The 22,403-nt window shown below is 45.6% G+C and overlaps 1 protein-coding gene across 2 annotated transcripts in view; it reads left to right on the top strand.

Annotated features, from left to right (window-relative positions):
• LOC110501809 (adenylate cyclase type 5) overlaps window positions 1-22,403 on the top strand; it is a 119,526-nt gene that overhangs the window by 69,698 nt on the left and 27,425 nt on the right. For both annotated transcript variants that reach the window (XM_036959224.1, XM_036959226.1), the window contains exons 4-5: window positions 15,966-16,077; window positions 18,220-18,347. In XM_036959224.1, coding sequence (XP_036815119.1) covers window positions 15,966-16,077; window positions 18,220-18,347 — 240 coding nt within the window. The remainder of the gene's footprint in view (window positions 1-15,965; window positions 16,078-18,219; window positions 18,348-22,403) is intronic.

The following is a 22,403-nucleotide window of genomic DNA, read 5'->3' as shown; positions in this document are numbered from 1 at the left end:
TGAAGAAGTAGGATGTTTATTTAAATGTTTTATTTTTATTTTGTATGATGTCCGGGTTCCCCCCTCCCTGCAATGGAATATTTTAGTTTCATTACCCTGTACAGTAGTTTGCGGCAATACACCAAGTCGGCCATAAAACCTAAAATATGAAAAAGAAGCTTAGTCTTCCCAACCCTGAATACAGGTTGTGGGTGATAGAAAACAACCCTTAAAAAGTTGGATATCCCCACACTGACTGGATTCCAGAAGGGATTACACATCACCTTGCGAGCCAGCTTAATGTGACTTGCAGACCTGATGTGGCCTGTAAACCATGAGTTTCAGGCCATTGTATTATACTCTCAGGAAAAAAAGTTTAGATTTTTTTCCTAAAGGTGTACAAACACTTGGTCCTCCTTTTTACCTTTAGTTACAAGTGCATAATTGTACCCCAGTTCATTCCTCAAACCACATCAGGCCTGCAAGTAGGGTTGCAAAATTCTGGTGAATTTGCAATCTTACCTGCAAGTCACATTATGCTGGCTTGCATAGTGATTAAAAAAATGTACCTGCAAAAGAGCCTGCTGGGAAATATGATAATGATTGGCATGGTTTTGGTTCAAAGTGATATATGTGAGTTTTGGGCCCCTGTGTTAGGGTAAAAGTAGGCCCTCAACTAACACTAACAAATACAGTCATGGGTGGTAACTCTATAACTTACTCAAAAGGCAAGGCACTCTGGGAAATATTTGAATAAGGCTTTACACTACGCAGTGTGTTAATTTAACACTGTTGAAGTGTCTATATGGGACCAAACACTCAACACGTTCAGTGTTGATTTAACACTCTCAGTGTTATTGTAATACTTTTTTAACACTGCAGAATTTGCTGTGTCGAGCTACTGCTTAGGATATGGGTGATGTTCTTACCTAGAGCTACTGCTTAGGATATGGGTGATGTTCTTACCTAGAGCTACTGCTTAGGATATGGGTGATGTTCTTACCTAGAGCTACTGCTTAGGATATGGGTGATGTTCTTACCTAGAGCTACTGCTTAGGATATGGGTGATGTTCTTACCTAGAGCTACTGCTTAGGATATGGGTGATGTTCTTACCTAGAGCTACTGCTTAGGATATGGATGATGTTCTTACCTAGAGCTACTGCTTAGGATATGGGTGATGTTCTTACCTAGAGCTACTGCTTAGGATATGGGTGATGTTCTTACCTAGAGCTACTGCTTAGGATATGGGTGATGTTCTTACCTAGAGCTATTGCTTAGGATATGGGTGATGTTCTTACCTAGTGCTACTGCTTAGGATATGGGTGATGTTCTTACCTAGAGCTACTGCTTAGGATATGGATGATGTTCTTACCTAGAGCTATTGCTTAGGATATGGATGATGTTCTTACCTAGAGCTATTGCTTAGGATATGGATGATGTTCTTACCTAGAGCTACTGCTTAGGATATGGGTGATGTTGACAGGCTCGTTACAACGAGAGAGAGAGATACAGGCGAAATGGACTGGACACTATCCTGATATGACACTGATACTAGAACTGGCCTTAAGATGACAGGAGGAGTGGTATAAGAACTGTGAAGAGGGGAGGTAGAGAAGTAGGGAGGTAGGGAGAGAGAGAGGGAGGGAGGGAGAGGGAAGGGAACGTATGTAGAGTGAGGTGAGTGAAGTGGAGAGAGCCAGGGAGACAACAGTGCTGAAGTGTCAAGCTATAGAGATGAAAAGAGGATTGTCTGTGACAGTGCCAGGAGGTCCGGAGGAAACGCGGTCAGGGAGCAGGAAGTCTCTGTCTGTCTTTCTGTCTGTCTGTCTGTCTGTCTGTCTGTCTGTCTGTCTGTCTGTCTGTCTGTCTGTCTGTCGCTCTGTCTGTCTGTATGTCGCTCTGTCTGTCTGTCTGTCGCTCTGTTGCTCTGTCTGTCGCTCTGTCTGTCTGTCGCTCTGTCGCTCTGTCTGTCTGTCTCTGTCTATCTGTGTCTCTGTGTCCGTCTCTGTGTCTGTCTGTCTGTCTCTGTGCCTATCTGTCTGTCTGTCTGTCTGTCTGTCTGTCTGTCTGTGTCTCTGTCTGTCTGTCTATCTGTGTCTGTCTGTCTCTGTGCCTGTCTGTCTGTCTGTCTGCCTGCCTGTCTGTCTGCCTGTCTGTCTGTCTGTCTGTCTGTCTGTCTGTCTGTCTGTCTGTCTGTCTGTCTGTCTGTCTGTCCCTCTGTCTGTCTCTGTCTCTGTCTGTGTCTCTGTCTGTCTGTCTCTCTCTCTGTCTCTGTCTATCTCTGTCTCTGTCTGTCTCTCTCTCTGTCTGTCTCTGTCTATGTCTGTCTCTCTCTCTGTCTGTCTCTGTCTATCTCTGTCTGTTTCTCTGTCCCTGTGTGTGCATTCTTTCCCTGGGAGGTTGTTGGACCCGGTCCCTGGTATGGCTGCTGTATTCATGTGAGCCAAGGCGTAGCTAGCAAGCAAGCGCTGAGGCAAACTGGAACAAACAACTTTCTAACAACGTAATGCCTTTTGCTCTGTTGCAGCTCTGGTGTCACGTTTCAGCTGGAACTCTGGGTTTCAGCGGTTTCAGCAGTTTCAGCCCAAGCTGTAAAAGGGTTGTTATTCCATCCTGGGCCTTGTTTAAGGTTTCTCCATCAAAGTGCAGATTATCCACCACTTGAACTGATTTACAACATATTTACAGTAGTGCAAAACACAGAGTTAGGACAGTGTACCTACCTCACATGTGGTGAAGTGATTACACAATAACCAACCATCTGATGTGTTTCTCTCAGTGGTGACGTCCTGTTTTTGTGAATGTATTTTTCTTATGAATGTCTCAAATCAAGGAAATAATTTACAAGGTAATTTATAGTACCTGTTTTTTTCTACATAGTAGACAATTCCTTATGTTCTTCTGACAGGAAAGACCTGCTGAAGGGTAGTATTGAATGATGGACACCCATGAGTCTCTGAATGCCTTGCGGTTTGTTCAGTAGCCTACTGTAGGTTACTACGCGATGAATGTCCCTTTAGAGAAAAACATCACCGTTTTAGGATATACATCCATCCAAGATCTGATTAGTCATCCCCTAGGTACTAATTACATCCATTTTGAATACATGACACAGCTCTCTCTACTGCTTTTTCCCCGCCCGCTTAAACCCTTCCAAACCAGCCCAGATATACATCTATGGTCCTGCCCTGAGAGAATGGAACATACTGCATTCTGGGAGATAATATTTGTGGTGCTCTTAATGTGCTGGTTGTGGGAGGCGCAGGGATTGTATTTGTGTCTAAATATAGCCTCCATGGCGCCCCTGTCCTCAGTTAAAGTACAAGCTGATAATCTATGTTTAAACTGATGAGGTCTGGACTGGTTCATATGATCTGCTTCGCCTGTGTCTGTGTCAACCAGCCAATCCGGGATCACACAGAAAACAGACCGGGGACTGGACATTACAGTGTAATTCCCCTGACATAACCTGAACAGAGACAAAAAAGGACAGAGTATTTTGTTGCCATCACTTGACATACAAAACATGTATCTAAGTACAACAGTGGTACTGGTGGAGCTTCCATTTTCAATCAAGGCACTCTTGGATGATGAAGAAAACAAATTATGAGAATGCAGCCTTTAAGTTGTCGTTGTTTATTTGTCTTGGTTCAAACCCTAGAATGGTTATCCACATCCACACAGATCCTAGATCAGTTAGAAGGCAGCATCCCCTCTCCTCTGCTATGCTCCTATGCTCTACCCTCCATAGGTAAAGGTAAGTAGTAGCTCCAGCTAAGAGAGACCACAGTCACTGGATTCTCAGGTGTAAGCAATATGGGAGTACAGGCCTTCTGGGAGTAGCTCCAGCAATACGGGAGTACAGGTCTTCTGGGAGTAACTCCAGCAATACGGGAGTACAGGCCTTCTGGGAGTAGCTCCAGCAATATGGGAGTACAGGCCTTCTGGGAGTAGCTCCAGCAATATGGGAGTACAGGCCTTCTGGGAGTAGCTCCAGCAATATGTCTTGTCCCCAGGCATGGCTGCTAATGGTAAAGCATGGAGCATGGATCCGCCACGCTGATCCTCAATGCAGGGCCCCCTCAGGGGTGCGTGCTCAGTCCCCTCCTGTACTCCCTGTTCACTCATGACTGCACGGCCAGGCACAACTCCAACACCATCATTAAGTTTGCTGATGACACAACAGTGGTAGGCCTGATCACTGACAACGATGAGATAGGGAGGAGGTCACAGACCTGGCTGGGTGGTGCCAAGACAACAACCTCTCCCCCTAGTGAGTACGGCCCAGTACATCACTGGGGCCAAGCTTCCTACCATCCAGGACCTCTATACCAGGCGGTGTCAGAGGAAGGCCCTAAAAATCGTCAAAGACTCCAGCCACCTTGGTCATTGACTGTTCTCTCTGCTACCGCACAGCAAGCGGTACCGGAGCGCCAAGTCAAGGTCCAAGAGGCTTCTAAACAGCTTCTACCCCCAAGCCATAAGACTCCTGAAGAGCTAATCAAATGGCTACCCAGACTAATTGCACCTCCCCCCACCGCCCCACGCTGCTACTACTCTCTGTTATTATCTATGCATAGCCACTTTAACAACCCTACCTGCATGTGCATAATTATCTCAATTACCTCGACACCGGTGCCCCCGCACATTGACACATTGACTCTGTACCGGTACCCCCTGTATATAGCCTCCACATTGACTCTGTACTGGTACCCCCTGTATATAGTCTCCACATTGACTCTGTACCGGTACCCTCTGTATATAGCCTCCACATTGACTCTGTACCGGTACCCCCTGTATATAGCCTCCACATTGACTCTGTACTGGTACCCCCTGTATATAGTCTCCACATTGACTCTGTACCGGTACCCTCTGTATATAGCCTCCACATTGACTCTGTACCGGTACCCCCTGTATATAGCCTCCACATTGACTCTGTACCGGTACCCCCTGTATATAGCCTCCACATTGACTCTGTACCGGTACCCCCTGTATATAGCCTCCACATTGACTCTGTACCGGTACCCCCTGTATATAGCCTCCACATTGACTCTGTACCGGTACCCTCTGTATATAGCCTCCACATTGACTCTGTACCGGTACCCCCTGTATATAGCCTCCACATTGACTCTGTACCGGTACCCCCTGTATATAGCCTCCACATTGACTCTGTACCGGTACCCCCTGTATATAGCCTCCACATTGACTCTGTACCAGTACCCCCTGTATATAGCCTCCACATTGACTCTGTACCAGTACCCCCTGTATATAGCCTCCACATTGACTCTGTACCGGTACCCCCTTTATATAGCCTCCACATTGACTCTGTACCGGTACCCCCTGTATATAGCCTCCACATTGATTCTGTACCGGTACCCCCTGTATATAGCCTCCACATTGACTCTGTACCGTTACCCCTGTATATAGCCTCCACATTGACTCTGTACCGGTACCCCCTGTATATAGTCTCCACATTGACTCTGTAACAGTACCCCCTGTATATAGCCTCCACATTGACTCTGTACCAGTACCCCCTGTATATAGCCTCCACATTGACTCTGTACCGGTACCCCCTTTATATAGCCTCCACATTGACTCTGTACCAGTACCCCCTGTATATAGCTTCCACATTGACTCTGTACCGGTACCCCCTGTATATAGTCTCCACATTGACTCTGTACCGGTACCCCCTGTATATAGTCTCCACATTGACTCTGTACCGGTACCCCCTGTATATAGTCTCCACATTGACTCTGTACCAGTACCCCCTGTATATAGTCTCCACATTGTCTCTGTACCGGTACCCCCTGTATATAGTCTCCACATTGACTCTGTACCGGTACCCCCTGTATATAGTCTCCACATTGACTCTGTACCGGTACCCCCTGTATATAGTCTCCACATTGACTCTGTACTGTTACCCCCTGTATATAGTCTCCACATTGACTCTGTACCGGTACCCCCTGTACATAGCCTCCACATTGACTCTGTACCGGTACCCCCTGTATATAGTCTCCACATTGACTCTGTACCGGTACCCCCTGTATATCGCCTCCACATTGACTCTGTACCGGTACCCCCTGTATATAGTCTCCACATTGACTCTGTACCGGTACCCCCTGTATATAGTCTCCACATTGACTCTGTACCGGTACCCCCTGTACATAGCCTCCACATTGACTCTGTACCGGTACCCCCTGTATATAGCCTCCACATTGACTCTGTACCGGTACCCCCTGTATATAGTCTCCACATTGACTCTGTACCGGTACCCCCTGTATATAGTCTCCACATTGACTCTGTACCGGTACCCCCTGTATATAGTCTCCACATTGACTCTGTACCGGTACCCCCTGTATATCGCCCCGCTACTGTTATTCACTGCTGCTCTTTAATTATTTGTTTTTCTTATCTCTTACTTTTTTCTTAATATGTATATTTTAGGTATTTTCTTAAAACTGCATCGTTGGTTAAGGCTTGTAAGTCAGCATTTCACTGTAAGGTCTACACCTGTTGTATTCGGCGCATGTGATAAATACAATTTGATTTGATTTGATGGAGCTGGGCTGTGTGTCCCCAGGCAGGGCTGCTAGTGGTATGGAGCTGGGCTGTGTGTCCCCAGGCAGGGCTGCTAGTGGTATGGAGCTGGGCTGTGTGTCCCCAGGCAGGGCTGCTAGTGGTATGGAGCTGGGCTGTGTGTCCCCAGGCAGGGCTGCTAGTGGTATTGAGCTGGGCTGTGTGTCCCCAGGCAGGGCTGCTAGTGGTATGGAGCTGGGCTGTGTGTCCCCAGGCAGGGCTGCTAGTGGTATGGAGCTGGGCTGTGTGTCCCCAGGCAGGGCCGCTAGTGGAGTATGGAGCTGGGCTGGGCTGTGTGTTCCTGTGAGACTCATGTGAGCCTGTTTATCTCTGAAGCTGCTCTTTTTTTAGGGGCGGCAGGGTAGCCTAGTGGTTAGAGCGTTGGACTAGTAACCGAAAGGTTGCAAGTTTGAATCCCCGAACTGACAATGTACAAATCTGTTGTTCTCCCCCTGAACAAGCAGTTAACCCACTGTTCCTAGGCCGTTATTGAAAATAAGAATTTGTTCTTAACTGACTTGCCTAGTTAAATAAAGGTTAAAAAAAAATTAAACAAATTCCAGTGCTGCTCTTTTTCCAAATGGCATTGAAGTTCACTTAGATTTTTTGTTTGTGTCTTTCCAATAGGAAATATATTTGTATTTTTGCTAGGTGATGATTTGGTTGGGCCAGATTTTCTGAGTGCTGTCCTGAGGCTCTATGGGGTTGGTTTGGGTTAGTGAACCGAGCATCAGAACCAGCTGACTGAGTGCTGTCCTGAGGCTCTATGGGGTTGGTTTGGGTTAGTGAACCGAGCATCAGAACCAGCTGACTGAGTGCTGTCCTGAGGCTCTATGGGGTTGGTTTGGGTTAGTGAACCGAGCATCAGAACCAGCTGACTGAGTGCTGTCCTGAGGCTCTATGGGGTTGGTTTGGGTTAGTGAACCGAGCATCAGAACCAGCTGACTGAGTGCTGTCCTGAGGCTCTATGGGGTTGGTTTGGGTTAGTGAACCGAGCATCAGAACCAGCTGACTGAGTGCTGTCCTGAGGCTCTATGGGGTTGGTTTGGGTTAGTGAACCGAGCATCAGAACCAGCTGACTGAGTGCTGTCCTGAGGCTCTATGGGGTTGGTTTGGGTTAGTGAACCGAGCATCAGAACCAGCTGACTGAGTGCTGTCCTGAGGCTCTATGGGGTTGGTTTGGGTTAGTGAACCGAGCATCAGAACCAGCTGACTGAGTGCTGTCCTGAGGCTCTATGGGGTTGGTTTGGGTTGGTGAACCGAGCATCAGAACCAGCTGACTGAGTGCTGTCCTGAGGCTCTATGGGGTTGGTTTGGGTTGGTGAACCGAGCATCAGAACCAGCTGACTGAGTGCTGTCCTGAGGCTCTATGGGGTTGGTTTGGGTTGGTGAACCGAGCCTCAGAACCAGCTGACTGAGTGCTGTCCTGAGGCTCTATGGGGTTGGTTTGGGTTAGTGAACCGAGCATCAGAACCAGCTGACTGAGTGCTGTCCTGAGGCTCTATGGGGTTGGTTTGGGTTAGTGAACCGAGCATCAGAACCAGCTGACTGAGTGCTGTCCTGAGGCTCTATGGGGTTGGTTTGGGTTAGTGAACCGAGCATCAGAACCAGCTGACTGAGTGCTGTCCTGAGGCTCTATGGGGTTGGTTTGGGTTAGTGAACCGAGCATCAGAACCAGCTGGCTGAGTGCTGTCCTGAGGCTCTATGGGGTTGGTTTGGGTTAGTGAACCGAGCATCAGAACCAGCTGGCTGAGTGCTGTCCTGAGGCTCTATGGGGTTGGTTTGGGTTAGTGAACCGAGCATCAGAACCAGCTGGCTGAGTGCTGTCCTGAGGCTCTATGGGGTTGGTTTGGGTTAGTGAACCGAGCATCAGAACCAGCTGACTGAGTGCTGTCCTGAGGCTCTATGGGGTTGGTTTGGGTTAGTGAACCGAGCATCAGAACCAGCTGACTGAGTGCTGTCCTGAGGCTCTATGGGGTTGGTTTGGGTTAGTGAACCGAGCATCAGAACCAGCTGACTGAGTGCTGTCCTGAGGCTCTATGGGGTTGGTTTGGGTTAGTGAACCGAGCATCAGAACCAGCTGACTGAGTGCTGTCCTGAGGCTCTATGGGGTTGGTTTGGGTTAGTGAACCGAGCATCAGAACCAGCTGACTGAGTGCTGTCCTGAGGCTCTATGGGGTTGGTTTGGGTTAGTGAACCGAGCATCAGAACCAGCTGACTGAGTGCTGTCCTGAGGCTCTATGGGGTTGGTTTGGGTTAGTGAACCGAGCATCAGAACCAGCTGACTGAGTGCTGTCCTGAGGCTCTATGGGGTTGGTTTGGGTTAGTGAACCGAGCATCAGAACCAGCTGGCTGAGTGCTGTCCTGAGGCTCTATGGGGTTGGTTTGGGTTAGTGAACCGAGCATCAGAACCAGCTGGCTGAGTGCTGTCCTGAGGCTCTATGGGGTTGGTTTGGGTTAGTGAACCGAGCATCAGAACCAGCTGACTGAGTGCTGTCCTGAGGCTCTATGGGGTTGGTTTGGGTTAGTGAACCGAGCATCAGAACCAGCTGACTGAGTGCTGTCCTGAGGCTCTATGGGGTTGGTTTGGGTTAGTGAACCGAGCATCAGAACCAGCTGACTGAGTGCTGTCCTGAGGCTCTATGGGGTTGGTTTGGGTTAGTGAACCGAGCATCAGAACCAGCTGACTGAGTGCTGTCCTGAGGCTCTATGGGGTTGGTTTGGGTTAGTGAACCGAGCATCAGAACCAGCTGACTGAGTGCTGTCCTGAGGCTCTATGGGGTTGGTTTGGGTTAGTGAACCGAGCATCAGAACCAGCTGACTGAGTGCTGTCCTGAGGCTCTATGGGGTTGGTTTGGGTTAGTGAACCGAGCATCAGAACCAGCTGACTGAGTGCTGTCCTGAGGCTCTATGGGGTTGGTTTGGGTTAGTGAACCGAGCATCAGAACCAGCTGACTGAGTGCTGTCCTGAGGCTCTATGGGGTTGGTTTGGGTTAGTGAACCGAGCATCAGAACCAGCTGACTGAGTGCTGTCCTGAGGCTCTATGGGGTTGGTTTGGGTTAGTGAACCGAGCATCAGAACCAGCTGACTGAGTGCTGTCCTGAGGCTCTATGGGGTTGGTTTGGGTTAGTGAACCGAGCATCAGAACCAGCTGACTGAGTGCTGTCCTGAGGCTCTATGGGGTTGGTTTGGGTTAGTGAACCGAGCATCAGAACCAGCTGACTGAGTGCTGTCCTGAGGCTCTATGGGGTTGGTTTGGGTTAGTGAACCGAGCATCAGAACCAGCTGACTGAGTGCTGTCCTGAGGCTCTATGGGGTTGGTTTGGGTTAGTGAACCGAGCATCAGAACCAGCTGACTGAGTGCTGTCCTGAGGCTCTATGGGGTTGGTTTGGGTTAGTGAACCGAGCATCAGAACCAGCTGACTGAGTGCTGTCCTGAGGCTCTATGGGGTTGGTTTGGGTTAGTGAACCGAGCATCAGAACCAGCTGACTGAGTGCTGTCCTGAGGCTCTATGGGGTTGGTTTGGGTTAGTGAACCGAGCATCAGAACCAGCTGACTGAGTGCTGTCCTGAGGCTCTATGGGGTTGGTTTGGGTTAGTGAACCGAGCATCAGAACCAGCTGACTGAGTGCTGTCCTGAGGCTCTATGGGGTTGGTTTGGGTTAGTGAACCGAGCATCAGAACCAGCTGACTGAGTGCTGTCCTGAGGCTCTATGGGGTTGGTTTGGGTTAGTGAACCGAGCATCAGAACCAGCTGACTGAGTGCTGTCCTGAGGCTCTATGGGGTTGGTTTGGGTTAGTGAACCGAGCATCAGAACCAGCTGACTGAGTGCTGTCCTGAGGCTCTATGGGGTTGGTTTGGGTTAGTGAACCGAGCATCAGAACCAGCTGACTGAGTGCTGTCCTGAGGCTCTATGGGGTTGGTTTGGGTTAGTGAACCGAGCATCAGAACCAGCTGGCTGAGTGCTGTCCTGAGGCTCTATGGGGTTGGTTTGGGTTAGTGAACCGAGCATCAGAACCAGCTGGCTGAGTGCTGTCCTGAGGCTCTATGGGGTTGGTTTGGGTTAGTGAACCGAGCATCAGAACCAGCTGGCTGAGTGCTGTCCTGAGGCTCTATGGGGTTGGTTTGGGTTAGTGAACCGAGCATCAGAACCAGCTGACTGAGTGCTGTCCTGAGGCTCTATGGGGTTGGTTTGGGTTAGTGAACCGAGCATCAGAACCAGCTGACTGAGTGCTGTCCTGAGGCTCTATGGGGTTGGTTTGGGTTAGTGAACCGAGCATCAGAACCAGCTGACTGAGTGCTGTCCTGAGGCTCTATGGGGTTGGTTTGGGTTAGTGAACCGAGCATCAGAACCAGCTGACTGAGTGCTGTCCTGAGGCTCTATGGGGTTGGTTTGGGTTAGTGAACCGAGCATCAGAACCAGCTGACTGAGTGCTGTCCTGAGGCTCTATGGGGTTGGTTTGGGTTAGTGAACCGAGCATCAGAACCAGCTGACTGAGTGCTGTCCTGAGGCTCTATGGGGTTGGTTTGGGTTAGTGAACCGAGCATCAGAACCAGCTGACTGAGTGCTGTCCTGAGGCTCTATGGGGTTGGTTTGGGTTAGTGAACCGAGCATCAGAACCAGCTGACTGAGTGCTGTCCTGAGGCTCTATGGGGTTGGTTTGGGTTAGTGAACCGAGCATCAGAACCAGCTGACTGAGGGGACTCTTCTCTTGTTTCATCTCTTGACATTGTAGAGCTGTGTGATGAAATTTGATGGCTCTTTTTTCTATTCGAGTAAGGAGGGGGTATTGGACAAATTCTGCTCTACATGCGTTATTTGGAGTTTTTCTTTACACTTGCAAAACTCTGCATGCAGCATTTCTACTGGATGTTTGTCCCATTTGGTAAATTCATTATTAGAGAGGGGACACCGTACTTCGCTGCCATATAGTGCAATTGGTTCTATAACTGATTTGATTTATTTTTTGACAGATTCTAATTGGAATTTTGATTTTAATGTTCCTTTTAATGGCATAGAATGACCTCTCTCTCTCTGTGTCGATTTCTCTCTTTGTCTATCTTGCTCTCTCTCTCACTCCTTCTCTCAGTGTCTCACTTTCTCTCTCACTCCGCTGTGTCTCTTTTTCTCTCTCTCTCTTTTGCTCTCTCGCTCTCTCTAACTCTCTCTCTCTCTCTAACTCTCTCTCTCTAACTCTCTCTTTCTAACTCTCTCTCTCTCTCTCTCTCTAACTCTCTCTCTCTCTCTCTCTCTAACTCTCTCTCTAACTCTCTCTCCCTCCCTTCCTCCCCTGCCCTCTTTATCTCCATCTCATGATGAAAGGAACTAGTATTTCAAAAGATATCATGACCTAATGTTAGTCCCCTCCCTTTTTAGGTTCAAGTAATAGTAGTTGTGAGGTCAAACGTGGATCAGTTCATTGATAGCAGCCTCAAAACACACTGACTATTGAATACTCCTTTAAATGGCATAGCATGTTCTCCTGAAACCCTTCAAGCGTTCACAGTCAACCGTCAGAGACTTAGTTACGGAACAGAGAGCCACAACGTCCCTGAGAACCGCGATCCTAGTGTCAAGCCAACCTGACTCCCAGGCAGTCCCACCATGGCTTGGCCTAGTCCTGAAATCGACCTGTCGCTGCCACTCTTTGTCTCCAGATTGAATATAGAAAAGTGAAACTGGTTGAGCAGATGAGCTCATCTTCATCCACACTGTATACTGTTGTGAATGTATCCCGTCCCACCAGCCCAGGGGTCTATAGACTGACAGATCAGTTACCTTGTTCTCAGGGAAAATGACATGCCTCAACACATTCTCTCTCAGTGTTGGGTGAGGACAGCCTCTGTTCTGCAACACCATTGGGACATAAATGTGTTTCATTAGCATAGATAACTAACACTCAGCACAGTCACATTGTCAGAAATGATTGTCTTTTTCAATAGCACTTTAGCGCTCATCACAGCACAGTCAGTCAGTCACGTAGTCAGGCCATTGGCATGATAATGGGGCTGATGTATCAGTATAATATTGATACGATAAGGTGCTCTGGTGGCTGCTATTACTGTAGAAAATCAGAATGTCTTGCCAATAAAAAGGTACCATTGAATTTAATGGACCAGTTGCAATTAGCCCTTACTTTGAGCCACTTCAGTAACAGTGGTAACGGCTGATGCCATTCAGGAAAAGAGGTTCAGCGTGGCTATTGGAGAGGGGTGCAATCATGACTTTCAGACTATCCTATAATTCTTCCACTTTATACCTAGTTGTATTACTTAAGGGTGAAAAAAAATGTAGCTTTTTATTCAACTATCTGTTCATTAATGTCTGGTTGGCTGTACGTTTTTATTAGATTTTTTATTTCACCTTTATTTAACCAGGTTACTGATACTGTGCACTGTGCTGAGTTCAATGTCTGGTTGGCTGTAAGGTACTGAGCACTGTGTTGAGTTCAATGTTTGGTTGGCCGTAAGGTAAACACATTTTCAGTAAACAAATTAACAACAGACTTTCAGCACGCTTATAGGGAAGTAGACTCAACAAGCACAGCACTTACACAAATGACTGATGATTGGGTCAGATAAATTGATGAGACAATGATTGTAGGGGCTGTCTTGTTTGACTTCAGTGCAGCTTTTGACATTATTGATCATAGTCTGCTGTTGGAAAACGTATATGTTGTGGCTTTACACCCCCTGCTATAATGTAGATAAACAGTTACTTGTCCAACAGAACACAGAGGGTATTCTTTAATGGAAGCCTCTCAAATATAATCCAGTTAGAATCAGGAATTCCCCAGGGTAGCTGTTTAGGCCCCTTGCTTTTTTCAATCTTTACTTTGAGGAAAGCCAGTGTGTCTATGTATGCGGATGACTCAACACTATACACGTCAGCTACTACAGCAACTGAAATGACTGCAACACTTAACAAAGAGCTGCAGTTAGTTTCAGAATGGGTAGCAAAGGAATAAGTTAGTCCTAAATATTTCCAATTGTATTTGGGACAAATCATTCACTAAACCCTAAACCTCAACTACATCTCATAATGATTATCTGTAGAAATTGAGCAAGTTTAGGTGACTAAACTGCTTTGAGTAACCCTGGATCGTAAACATGCTATGGTCAAAACATATTGATGCAACAGTAGGTAAGATGAGGATAAGTCTGTCCATAATAAAGCGCTATTCTGCCTTCTTAACAACTCTATCAACAAGGCAGGTCCTACAGGCCCTAGTTTTGTCGGACCTTGACTACTGTTCAGTCGTGTGGTCAGGTGCCACAAAGAGGGACTTAAGGAAATTGCAGTTGGGTCAGAACAGGGAAGCACGTCTGGCCCTTATAAGTACATGGAGAGATAACATTAACGGCATGCATGTCAATCTCTCATGGCTCAAAGTGGAAGAGAGATTGACTTCATCACTACTTATTTTTGTAAGAGGTGTTGATAAACTGAATGTACCGGACACCCATACATGCCACCAGAGGTTTCTTCACAGTCCCCAAGTCCAGAACAGACTACGGGAGGCTACATAGATATATATAGAGCTACATAGAGCCATGACTACATGGAACTCTATTCCACATCGGGTAGCTGATGTGGAATCAGATTTAAAAAACAGGTAAAAATACACCTTATGGAACAGCGGGGACTGTGACGAGACACATACAAAGGTACAGACTCATGCATACACATTCATTGTGATATTGTTGTATGGTGGTATCAAACATTTTGTATTGTAGATACAGTAGTGTAATAATGTTATATGATGTACTGTTTTATCTTTTGTTTTATATGTAAGTGGTTTAACCTCTAGCGTCGAGCAATCCCGTATCTGGGAGCGTAATCATAGCCTCAAGCTCATTAGCATACCGCAACGTTAAATATTCATGAAAATCGCAAATTAAATGAAATAAATATATTGTCTCACAAGCTTAGCCTTTTGTTAACAACACTGTCATCTCAGATTTTCAAAATATGCTTTTCAACCATAGCTACACAAGCATTTGTGTAAGAGTATTGATAGCTAGCATAGCATTAATCCTAGCATTCAGCAGCATTCAAATTAAATAATTTACCTTTGAAGAACTTTTGATGTTTTCAATGAGGAGACTCTCAGTTAGATAGCAAATGTTCAGTTTTTCCAAAAATATTATTTGTGTAGGAGAAATCGCTCCGTTTTGTTCATCACGTTTGGCTAAGAAAAAAACCCGAAAATTCAGTCATTACAACGCCAATCTTTTTTCCAAATTAACTCCATAATATCGACAGAAACATGGCAAACGTTGTTTAGAATCAATCCTCAAGGTGTTTTTCACATATCTATTCGATGATAAGTCATTCGTGGCAGTTGGGTTTCTCCTCTGAAGCAAATGGAAAAATGCACGCAACGGAGGACACCAAGCGAGCACCTGGTAAATGTAGTCTCTTATGGTCAATCTTCCAATGATATGCCTACAAATACGTCAGAAAGTGTAGGCACATTCCTTGCGCATTCACAGCCATATAAGGAGACATTGGAACACAGCGCCTTCAAAATCTGGGGCATTTCCTGTTTGAAATTTCATCGTGGTTTAGCCTGTAGCATCAGTTCTGTGGCACTCACAGATAATATATTTGCAGTTTTGGAAACGTCAGAGTGTTTTCTTTCCAAAGCTGTCAATTATATGCATAGTCGAGCATCTTTTCGTGACAAAATATCTTGTTTAAAACGGAAACGTTTTTTTATCCAAAAATTAAAAGAGCGCCCCCTATATCGAAGAAGTTAATATGTTTGGACCCCAGGAAGAGTAGCTGCTGCCTTGGTAGGAATGTCTGGTTTGCTGTAAGATACGGAGCACTGTGCTGAGTTCAATGTCTGGTTGGCTGTAATATACTGAGCACTGTGCTGAGTTCAATGTCTGGTTGGCTGTAATATACTGAGCACTGTGCTGAGTTCAATGTCTGGTTGGCTGTAAGATACGGAGCACTGTGCTGAGTTCACTGTCTGGTTGGCTGTAAGATACGGAGCACTGTGCTGAGTTCAATGTCTGGTTGGCTGTAATATACTGAGCACTGTGCTGAGTTCAATGTCTGGTTGGCTGTAATATACTGAGCACTGTGCTGAGTTCAATGTCTGGTTGGCTGTAAGATACGGAGCACTGTGCTGAGTTCAATGTCTGGTTGGCTGTAAGATACTGAGCACTGTGCTTGCAAGTAACTGGAGATAACTCTCTCTCTCTGCATTTCTCACTCTCTCTGTGTGTCTCCCTCTCTCTATGTGTGTCTCTATCTCTCTCTCTGTGTTTCTCACACTCTCTATCTCCGTGTCACTCTCTCTCTCTGTGTGTCTCTCTCTCTGTCTCTGTGTGTGTGTGTCTCTCTCTCTCTCTGTGTGTGTGTCTCTCTTTGTGTGTACGTGTGTGTCTTGCAGTATCCTGTTTGCAGATATTGAAGGGTTTACCAGTCTGGCGTCCCAGTGTACTGCCCAGGAGCTGGTGATGACTCTCAACGAACTGTTTGCCCGCTTCGACAAGCTGGCTGCGGTGAGAGCACTCTCTCTCTCTCACACACACACACACACACACACACACACACACACACACACACACACACACACACACACACACACACACACACACACACACACACACACACACACACACACACACACACACACACACACACACACGGCTGGATAAGCAACCGGTACATTTTAACGTCATACCAAGGACAAGCTCAGCTTCTCAGCTAGGTGTTCTGGAAGTCACAAAGAATGATTACTAAAGCTTTCCATTAAAGTTTTTGTTAGATTTTTCTCTTAAGTTGCATATGATCACCCTGTGTTTTTCCACCCCCACTACCCCATTAACTTTATGGCCTTGAATGCTAAATAACAAAGAATCAAGCACACACACACAATAGCCTATGTTGTGTCTTTTACAGTACACAAAAAAATGGGGGTTCCTCAGGGGTTCTTTGGGAAGGGTGATGCTTCTGTGTGGAACCATACTGACCCAAAGAACACTGAAACCTTCAATGGTTCTTTGCCATTAAAAAAAATGTTATTTTCTCTTTTAGTGATAATTAAAATGTAGGGGCGGCAGCTCATTTGAATATTTGGGGTTTGTTCACAGCTATTTTTGTGCAACCGTGAGTGAGAGTGTCATTTCAGTTGATCTAATATGTTGTGCTATGCCAGTACATGTTATATTTGACAATGGCCAGTGATGGTGTCTTGTGTCTTGTGAAAGACTCACGTTTGGCCTTGTGTTAATTGAGAATGATTGACTAAGTCAATAGTTCTCATTCTCCCCTCAGGGACTCCCAGCTGTTGCAGAGCTAGCATACCTGATTCAACTTGTGAATAAACACAATAATAGAATCTGAATAAAAACCCTGTATGGTTCTACAAAGAATCTTTGAGATTGAGAAAGGTTCTTTACAGAACCATTATCTATAAATAACCATAAAAAGGGTTCTATATAGCCCAAAAAGAGTTGTAACCATTGCAGAATTTTGGTGTTACATAGAAGCTTCTTTTAATGGTTCTTTATAGAACCTTAGGAAAGGGTTCTTTATAGCACCATACTGGCTCCATTTAGAACCTTATGAGTATGGCTCTTTATAGAACCATCAAAAAGGGTTCCGCTTTGGTAACAAGCCAAAGAACCCTTATTTGGCACTATATAGAACCATTTGTTTTTAGTGTGTAAAACAGCGATAATGGAGTGCAGTAGGACTTCCTCCTCACAAAGCTCTGTTGTTTACAGTGAGGAGGGAAATAATTGCACATAGTTATTAATAACAGTATTTTACACTGCAGGGAAATTGTATTAAAAAAAGATAAAATTGTTTTATAAAACTATTTATAACATACTGTATAAAGAGGGCTTTTTGCAGTACCAATTCCCAGAAAAGGAAGAACAGTAATTCCTTGAACATGCCTTGACGTTCCCACTGGGAACAATTAGTTTCCGATGTCGTTCAACACTAACAGATGTGAAAGTCCAAACCCTTAACATATCTATGGCATGAGGAATATGGTATTTAGACTTGGTATTTATTCATAAGTGACAGCACATTATAAATGGGTAACACTGCTCTGTATGAATCATACCACATACATGCCAGATCTTCAGTTTCATCCCAAGTGTTGGTCAAATGTGAAGCCAGAATTCTGTAGCCTAGAGACAGTATATTTGTCAGGTTTTAAATGCTAAGGAATTATTTTACATTGACATTTTAGTCATGAAGCTTTTATCCAGAGAGACAATACAAAGTGCATTTCAATAAGCAATAATAATAAATATTGTAATCATGGTATGTAAAACCCTCTACTGTATAAAGGAAATGCTATTAACACACTAACACATTCTGTGTACGTGTGTGTGCATGCATACATGTGTGTCTGTGTGTCCAATACGTGGGCTTGTATTACTATCCTCGTGGATACCTGAAATCTCGCAAAGTCCCCACAAGGACAGCAAAACCAGGACAATTCTTCCTCTTGGGGTCGTGGGGAGCCCACAAGACAATGGCTATTTTGGGCTTAGGGGTTAGGTTTAGGGTTGAGTAAAGGTTAGGGTTAGGGTAAGGGTAAGGGTTAGGTTTAGTGCTAGGAGTTAGTGAAAATAGGATTTGAATAGAAATAGATCATGAAAGGTATGCTGTCTGTGTGTCAATAGGAAAACCACTGCCTGCGTATTAAGATCCTGGGAGACTGCTACTACTGTGTGTCTGGGCTGCCAGAGGCCCGGGCCGACCACGCATCCTGCTGTGTGGAAATGGGGGTGGACATGATCGAGGCCATCTCGTGAGTATGACATGGCCACATACAGTGCCTTCAGAAAGTATTCACACCCCTTGACTTATTCCACATTTTGTTGTGTTACAACCTGAGTTCAACATGGATTAAATAGATATTTTTTCAAACCCCTCCACAAACAATTCCCCACAATGACTAAATGAAAACATTTACATTTACAGAAGTATCCAATTGTCCTGCTGAAAGGTGAGTTTTTCTCCCAGTGTCTGTTGGAAAGCAGACTGAACCAGGTTTTCCTCTAGGATTTTGCCCGTGCTTAGCTATATTCCGTTTCTTTTTACCCTAAAAAAACTCCCTAGTCTTTGCTGATGACAAGCATACTCATAATATGATGTAGCCATCACCACGCATGAAACATTTTAAAGTGGTACTCAGTGATCTATTGTGTTGGATTTCACATCAAATTAAATGTTATTTCTCATATGAGCCGAATACAACAGGTATTCGACCTTACCATCAAATCAAATCAAATGTATTTATATAGACCTTCGTACATCAGCTGATATCTCAAAGTGCTGTACAGAAACCCAGCCTAAAACCCCAAACAGCAAGCAATGCAGGTGTAGAAGCACGGTGGCTAGGAAAAACCTAGGAAGAAACCTAGAGAGGAACCAGGCTATGAGGCGTGGCCAGTCCTCTTCTGGCTGTGCCGGGTGGAGATTATAACAGAACATGGCCAAGATGTTCAAATGTTCATAAATGACCAGCATGGTCAAATAATAATAATCACAGTAGTTGTCGAGGGTGCAGCAAGTCAGCACCTCAGGAGTAAATGTCAGTTGGCTTTTCATAGCCGATCATTAAGAGTATCTCTACCACTCCTGCTGTCTCCAGAGAGTTGAAAACAGCAGGTCTGGGACCGGTAGCACGTCCGGTGAACAGGTCAGGATTCCATAGCCGCAGGCAGAACAGTTGAAACTGGAGCAGCAGCACGGCCAGGTGGACTGGGGACAGCAAGGAGTCATAATGCCAGGTAGTACTGAGGCATGGTCCTAGGGCTCACGTCCTCCGAGAAAAAGAGAGAATTAGAGAGAGCATACTTAAATTCACACAGGACACCGGATAAGACAGGAGAAGTACTCCAGATATAACAAACTGACCCTAGCCCCCCGACACATGAACTACTGCAGCATAAATACTGGAGGCTGAGGCAGGAGGGGTCAGGAGACACTGTGGCCCCATCCGATGATATCCCCGGACAGGGCCAAACAGGAAGGATATAACCCCACCCACATTGCCAAAGCACAGCCCCCACCATGAAATGCTTACTAACAAGCCATTAACCAACAATGCAGTTCAAGAAATGGAGTTAAGAAATTATTTACTAAATGAACTAAAGTAAAAAAATATATATATATATTAATAATAATAACAATAATGAGTCTATAGACAGGGGTACTAGTACCGAGTCAATGTGCGGGGGTACAGGTTAGATGAGGTAATTTGTACATGTAGGTATGGGTAAAGTGACTATGCATAGGTAATAAACAGTGAGAAGCAGCGGTGTAAAAACAAAAGGGGAGTGTTACAATGTAAATAGTTTGGCTGGCTATTTGATTAATTGTTCAACAGTCTTATGGCTTGGGAGTAGAAGCTGTTAAGGAGCCTTTTGGTATCGCTTTCCCCGGTACCGCTTGCCGTGCGGTAGCAGAAAGAACAGTCTAAGTATTGGGTGACTAGAGTCTTTGACTGTAAGGCGCTACAGAGGGAAGTGCGTACATGATAGTTTGTATATACTAGGCAGTGTATATAGGTCCTGGATGGCAGGAAGCTTGGCCCCAGTGATGTACTGGGCCGTAAGCACTTCCCTCTGTAGCGCTTTACAGACAGATGCCGAGCAGTTGCCATACCAGGCGGTGATGCAACCGGTCAGGATGCTCTCAATGGTGCAGCTGTAGAACTTTTTTGAGGATCTGGGGACCCATGGCAAATCTTTTCAGTCTCCTGAGGGAGAAAAGGTGTTGTCATGCCCTCTTCATGACTGTCTTGGTGTGTTTGGACCATGATAGTTTGTTGGGGATGTGGACACCAAGGAACTTGAAACTCTCGACCGGCTCCACTGCCGCCCCATCAATGTGAATGGGGGAGTGTTCGATGTGAATGGGGGAGTATTTTCCTGTAGTCCACGCTCAGCTCCTTTGTCTTGATCATGTTGAGGGAGAGGTTATTTTCCTGGCACCTCACTGTCAGGTCTATGACTTCCTCTCCATAGGCTGTCTCATCATTGTTGGTGATCAGGCTTACCACTGTTGTGTCGTCTGCAAACTTAATGATGGTGTTGGAGACATGCTTGGCCACAGATTCGTGGGTGAACAGGGAGTACAGGAGGGGACTAAGCACACACCCCTGAGGGGCCCCCGTGTTGAGGATGTGGCGGATGTGTTGTTGCCTACCCTTACCACCTGTGGGTGGCCCGTCAGGAAGTCCAGGATCCAGTTGCAGAGGGAGGTGTTTAGTCCCAGAGTCCTTAGCTTAGTGATGAGCTTTGAGGGTACTATGGTGTTGAACAGCATTCTCATATAGGTGTTCCTTTTGTCCAGGTGGCGAAGGGCAGTGTGGAGTGCGATTGAGATTGCGTCATCTGTGGATCTGTTGGGGCGTCAATGTGAATTGGAGTGGGTCTAGGGTTTCTGGGATAACGTGTTGATGTGAGCCATGACCAGCCTTTCAAAGCACTTCATGGCTACCGACGTGAGTGCTACGGGGCTGTAGTCATTTGGCAGGTTACCTTCGCTTTCTTGGAAACAGGTATTATGTAGGTATTACAGACTCGGTCAAGGAGAGGTTGAAAATGTCAGTGAAGACACTTGCCAGTTGATACGCGCATGCTCTGAGTACACTTCCTGGTCATCCGTCTGGCCCCGTGGCATTGTGAATGTTGACTTACTTAAAGGTCTTGCTCACATCGGCTACGGAGAGCATGATCACACAGTCATCTGGAACGGCTAGTGCTCTCATGCATGCTTCAAAGCAAGCATAAAGGCATTTAGCTCGTCTGGTAGGCTTGCGTCACTGAGCAGCTCACGGCTGGGCTTCCCTTTGTAGTCCGTAAGAATTTGCAAGCCCTGCCACATCTGACGATGTAGTAGGATTCAATCTTAGTCCTGTATTGATGCTTTACCTGTTTGATGGTTCTTCTTTTCACTTTGTCATTAGGTTAGTATTGTGGAGTAACTACAATGTTGTTGATCCATCCTCAGTTTTGTCCTATTACAGCCATTAAAATCTGTAACTGTTTGAAGTCATCAATGGCCTTGTGTTGAAATCCCTGAGCGGTTTTCTTCCTCTCCGGCAATTGAGTTAGGAAGGACGCCTGTATCTTTGTAGTGACACCATTCAAAATGTAATTAATAACCCATGCTCAAAGGGATATTACATTTCATCAAAAACATTTACCCATCGACAAATAGGTACCTTTCTAAGCAAGGCATTGCAAACCTCCCTGGTCTTTGTGACTGAAGGATCTTACAGATAATTTTATGTATGGGGTACAGAGATGAGGAAGTCATAAAAAAATAAATGTTTGACAATATTATTGCACACAGAATGAGTCAATGCAAATTATTATGTGACTGTTTAAGCAAATGTTTACTCCTGTACTTATTTAGGCTTGCCATAACAAAAGGATTGAATACTAATACTTATTGACTTTTCAGCTTAGAATTTTTTATTAACATTTGTTAAAAACATTCTAAACACAATTCCAGGCCAGTGACACAAAATCTCAATTTAATCAATTTTAAACAGACTGTAACACATCAAAATGTGAAAAAAATAAACCGGTGTGAATATTTTCTGAAAGCACTGTAAACTGTCTATGTTATATAAAAGTATATGTCAATGGAAAACAACAGACCTTGTCTGGTCTGGCTCTGTCCAGTACAGCTCACGGTAAAACACCCTTGTCTAGAGAGGATTTGTCTTTAACCCTGGTACTGGAGAGCCACAGAATGTGCAGGTCTTTGTTCCAGAGAGGTGGTAGGAGGCAGGTATGCATTAGTTCCATTGTACTCTACTTTAATCCCAGTACTGAGAAACAAAACT

This window comes from Oncorhynchus mykiss, chromosome 22 (assembly GCF_013265735.2).
Source record: "Oncorhynchus mykiss isolate Arlee chromosome 22, USDA_OmykA_1.1, whole genome shotgun sequence".
Lineage (NCBI taxonomy): Eukaryota > Metazoa > Chordata > Actinopteri > Salmoniformes > Salmonidae > Oncorhynchus > Oncorhynchus mykiss.
This window is presented reverse-complemented; position numbering and strand designations above follow the sequence as displayed.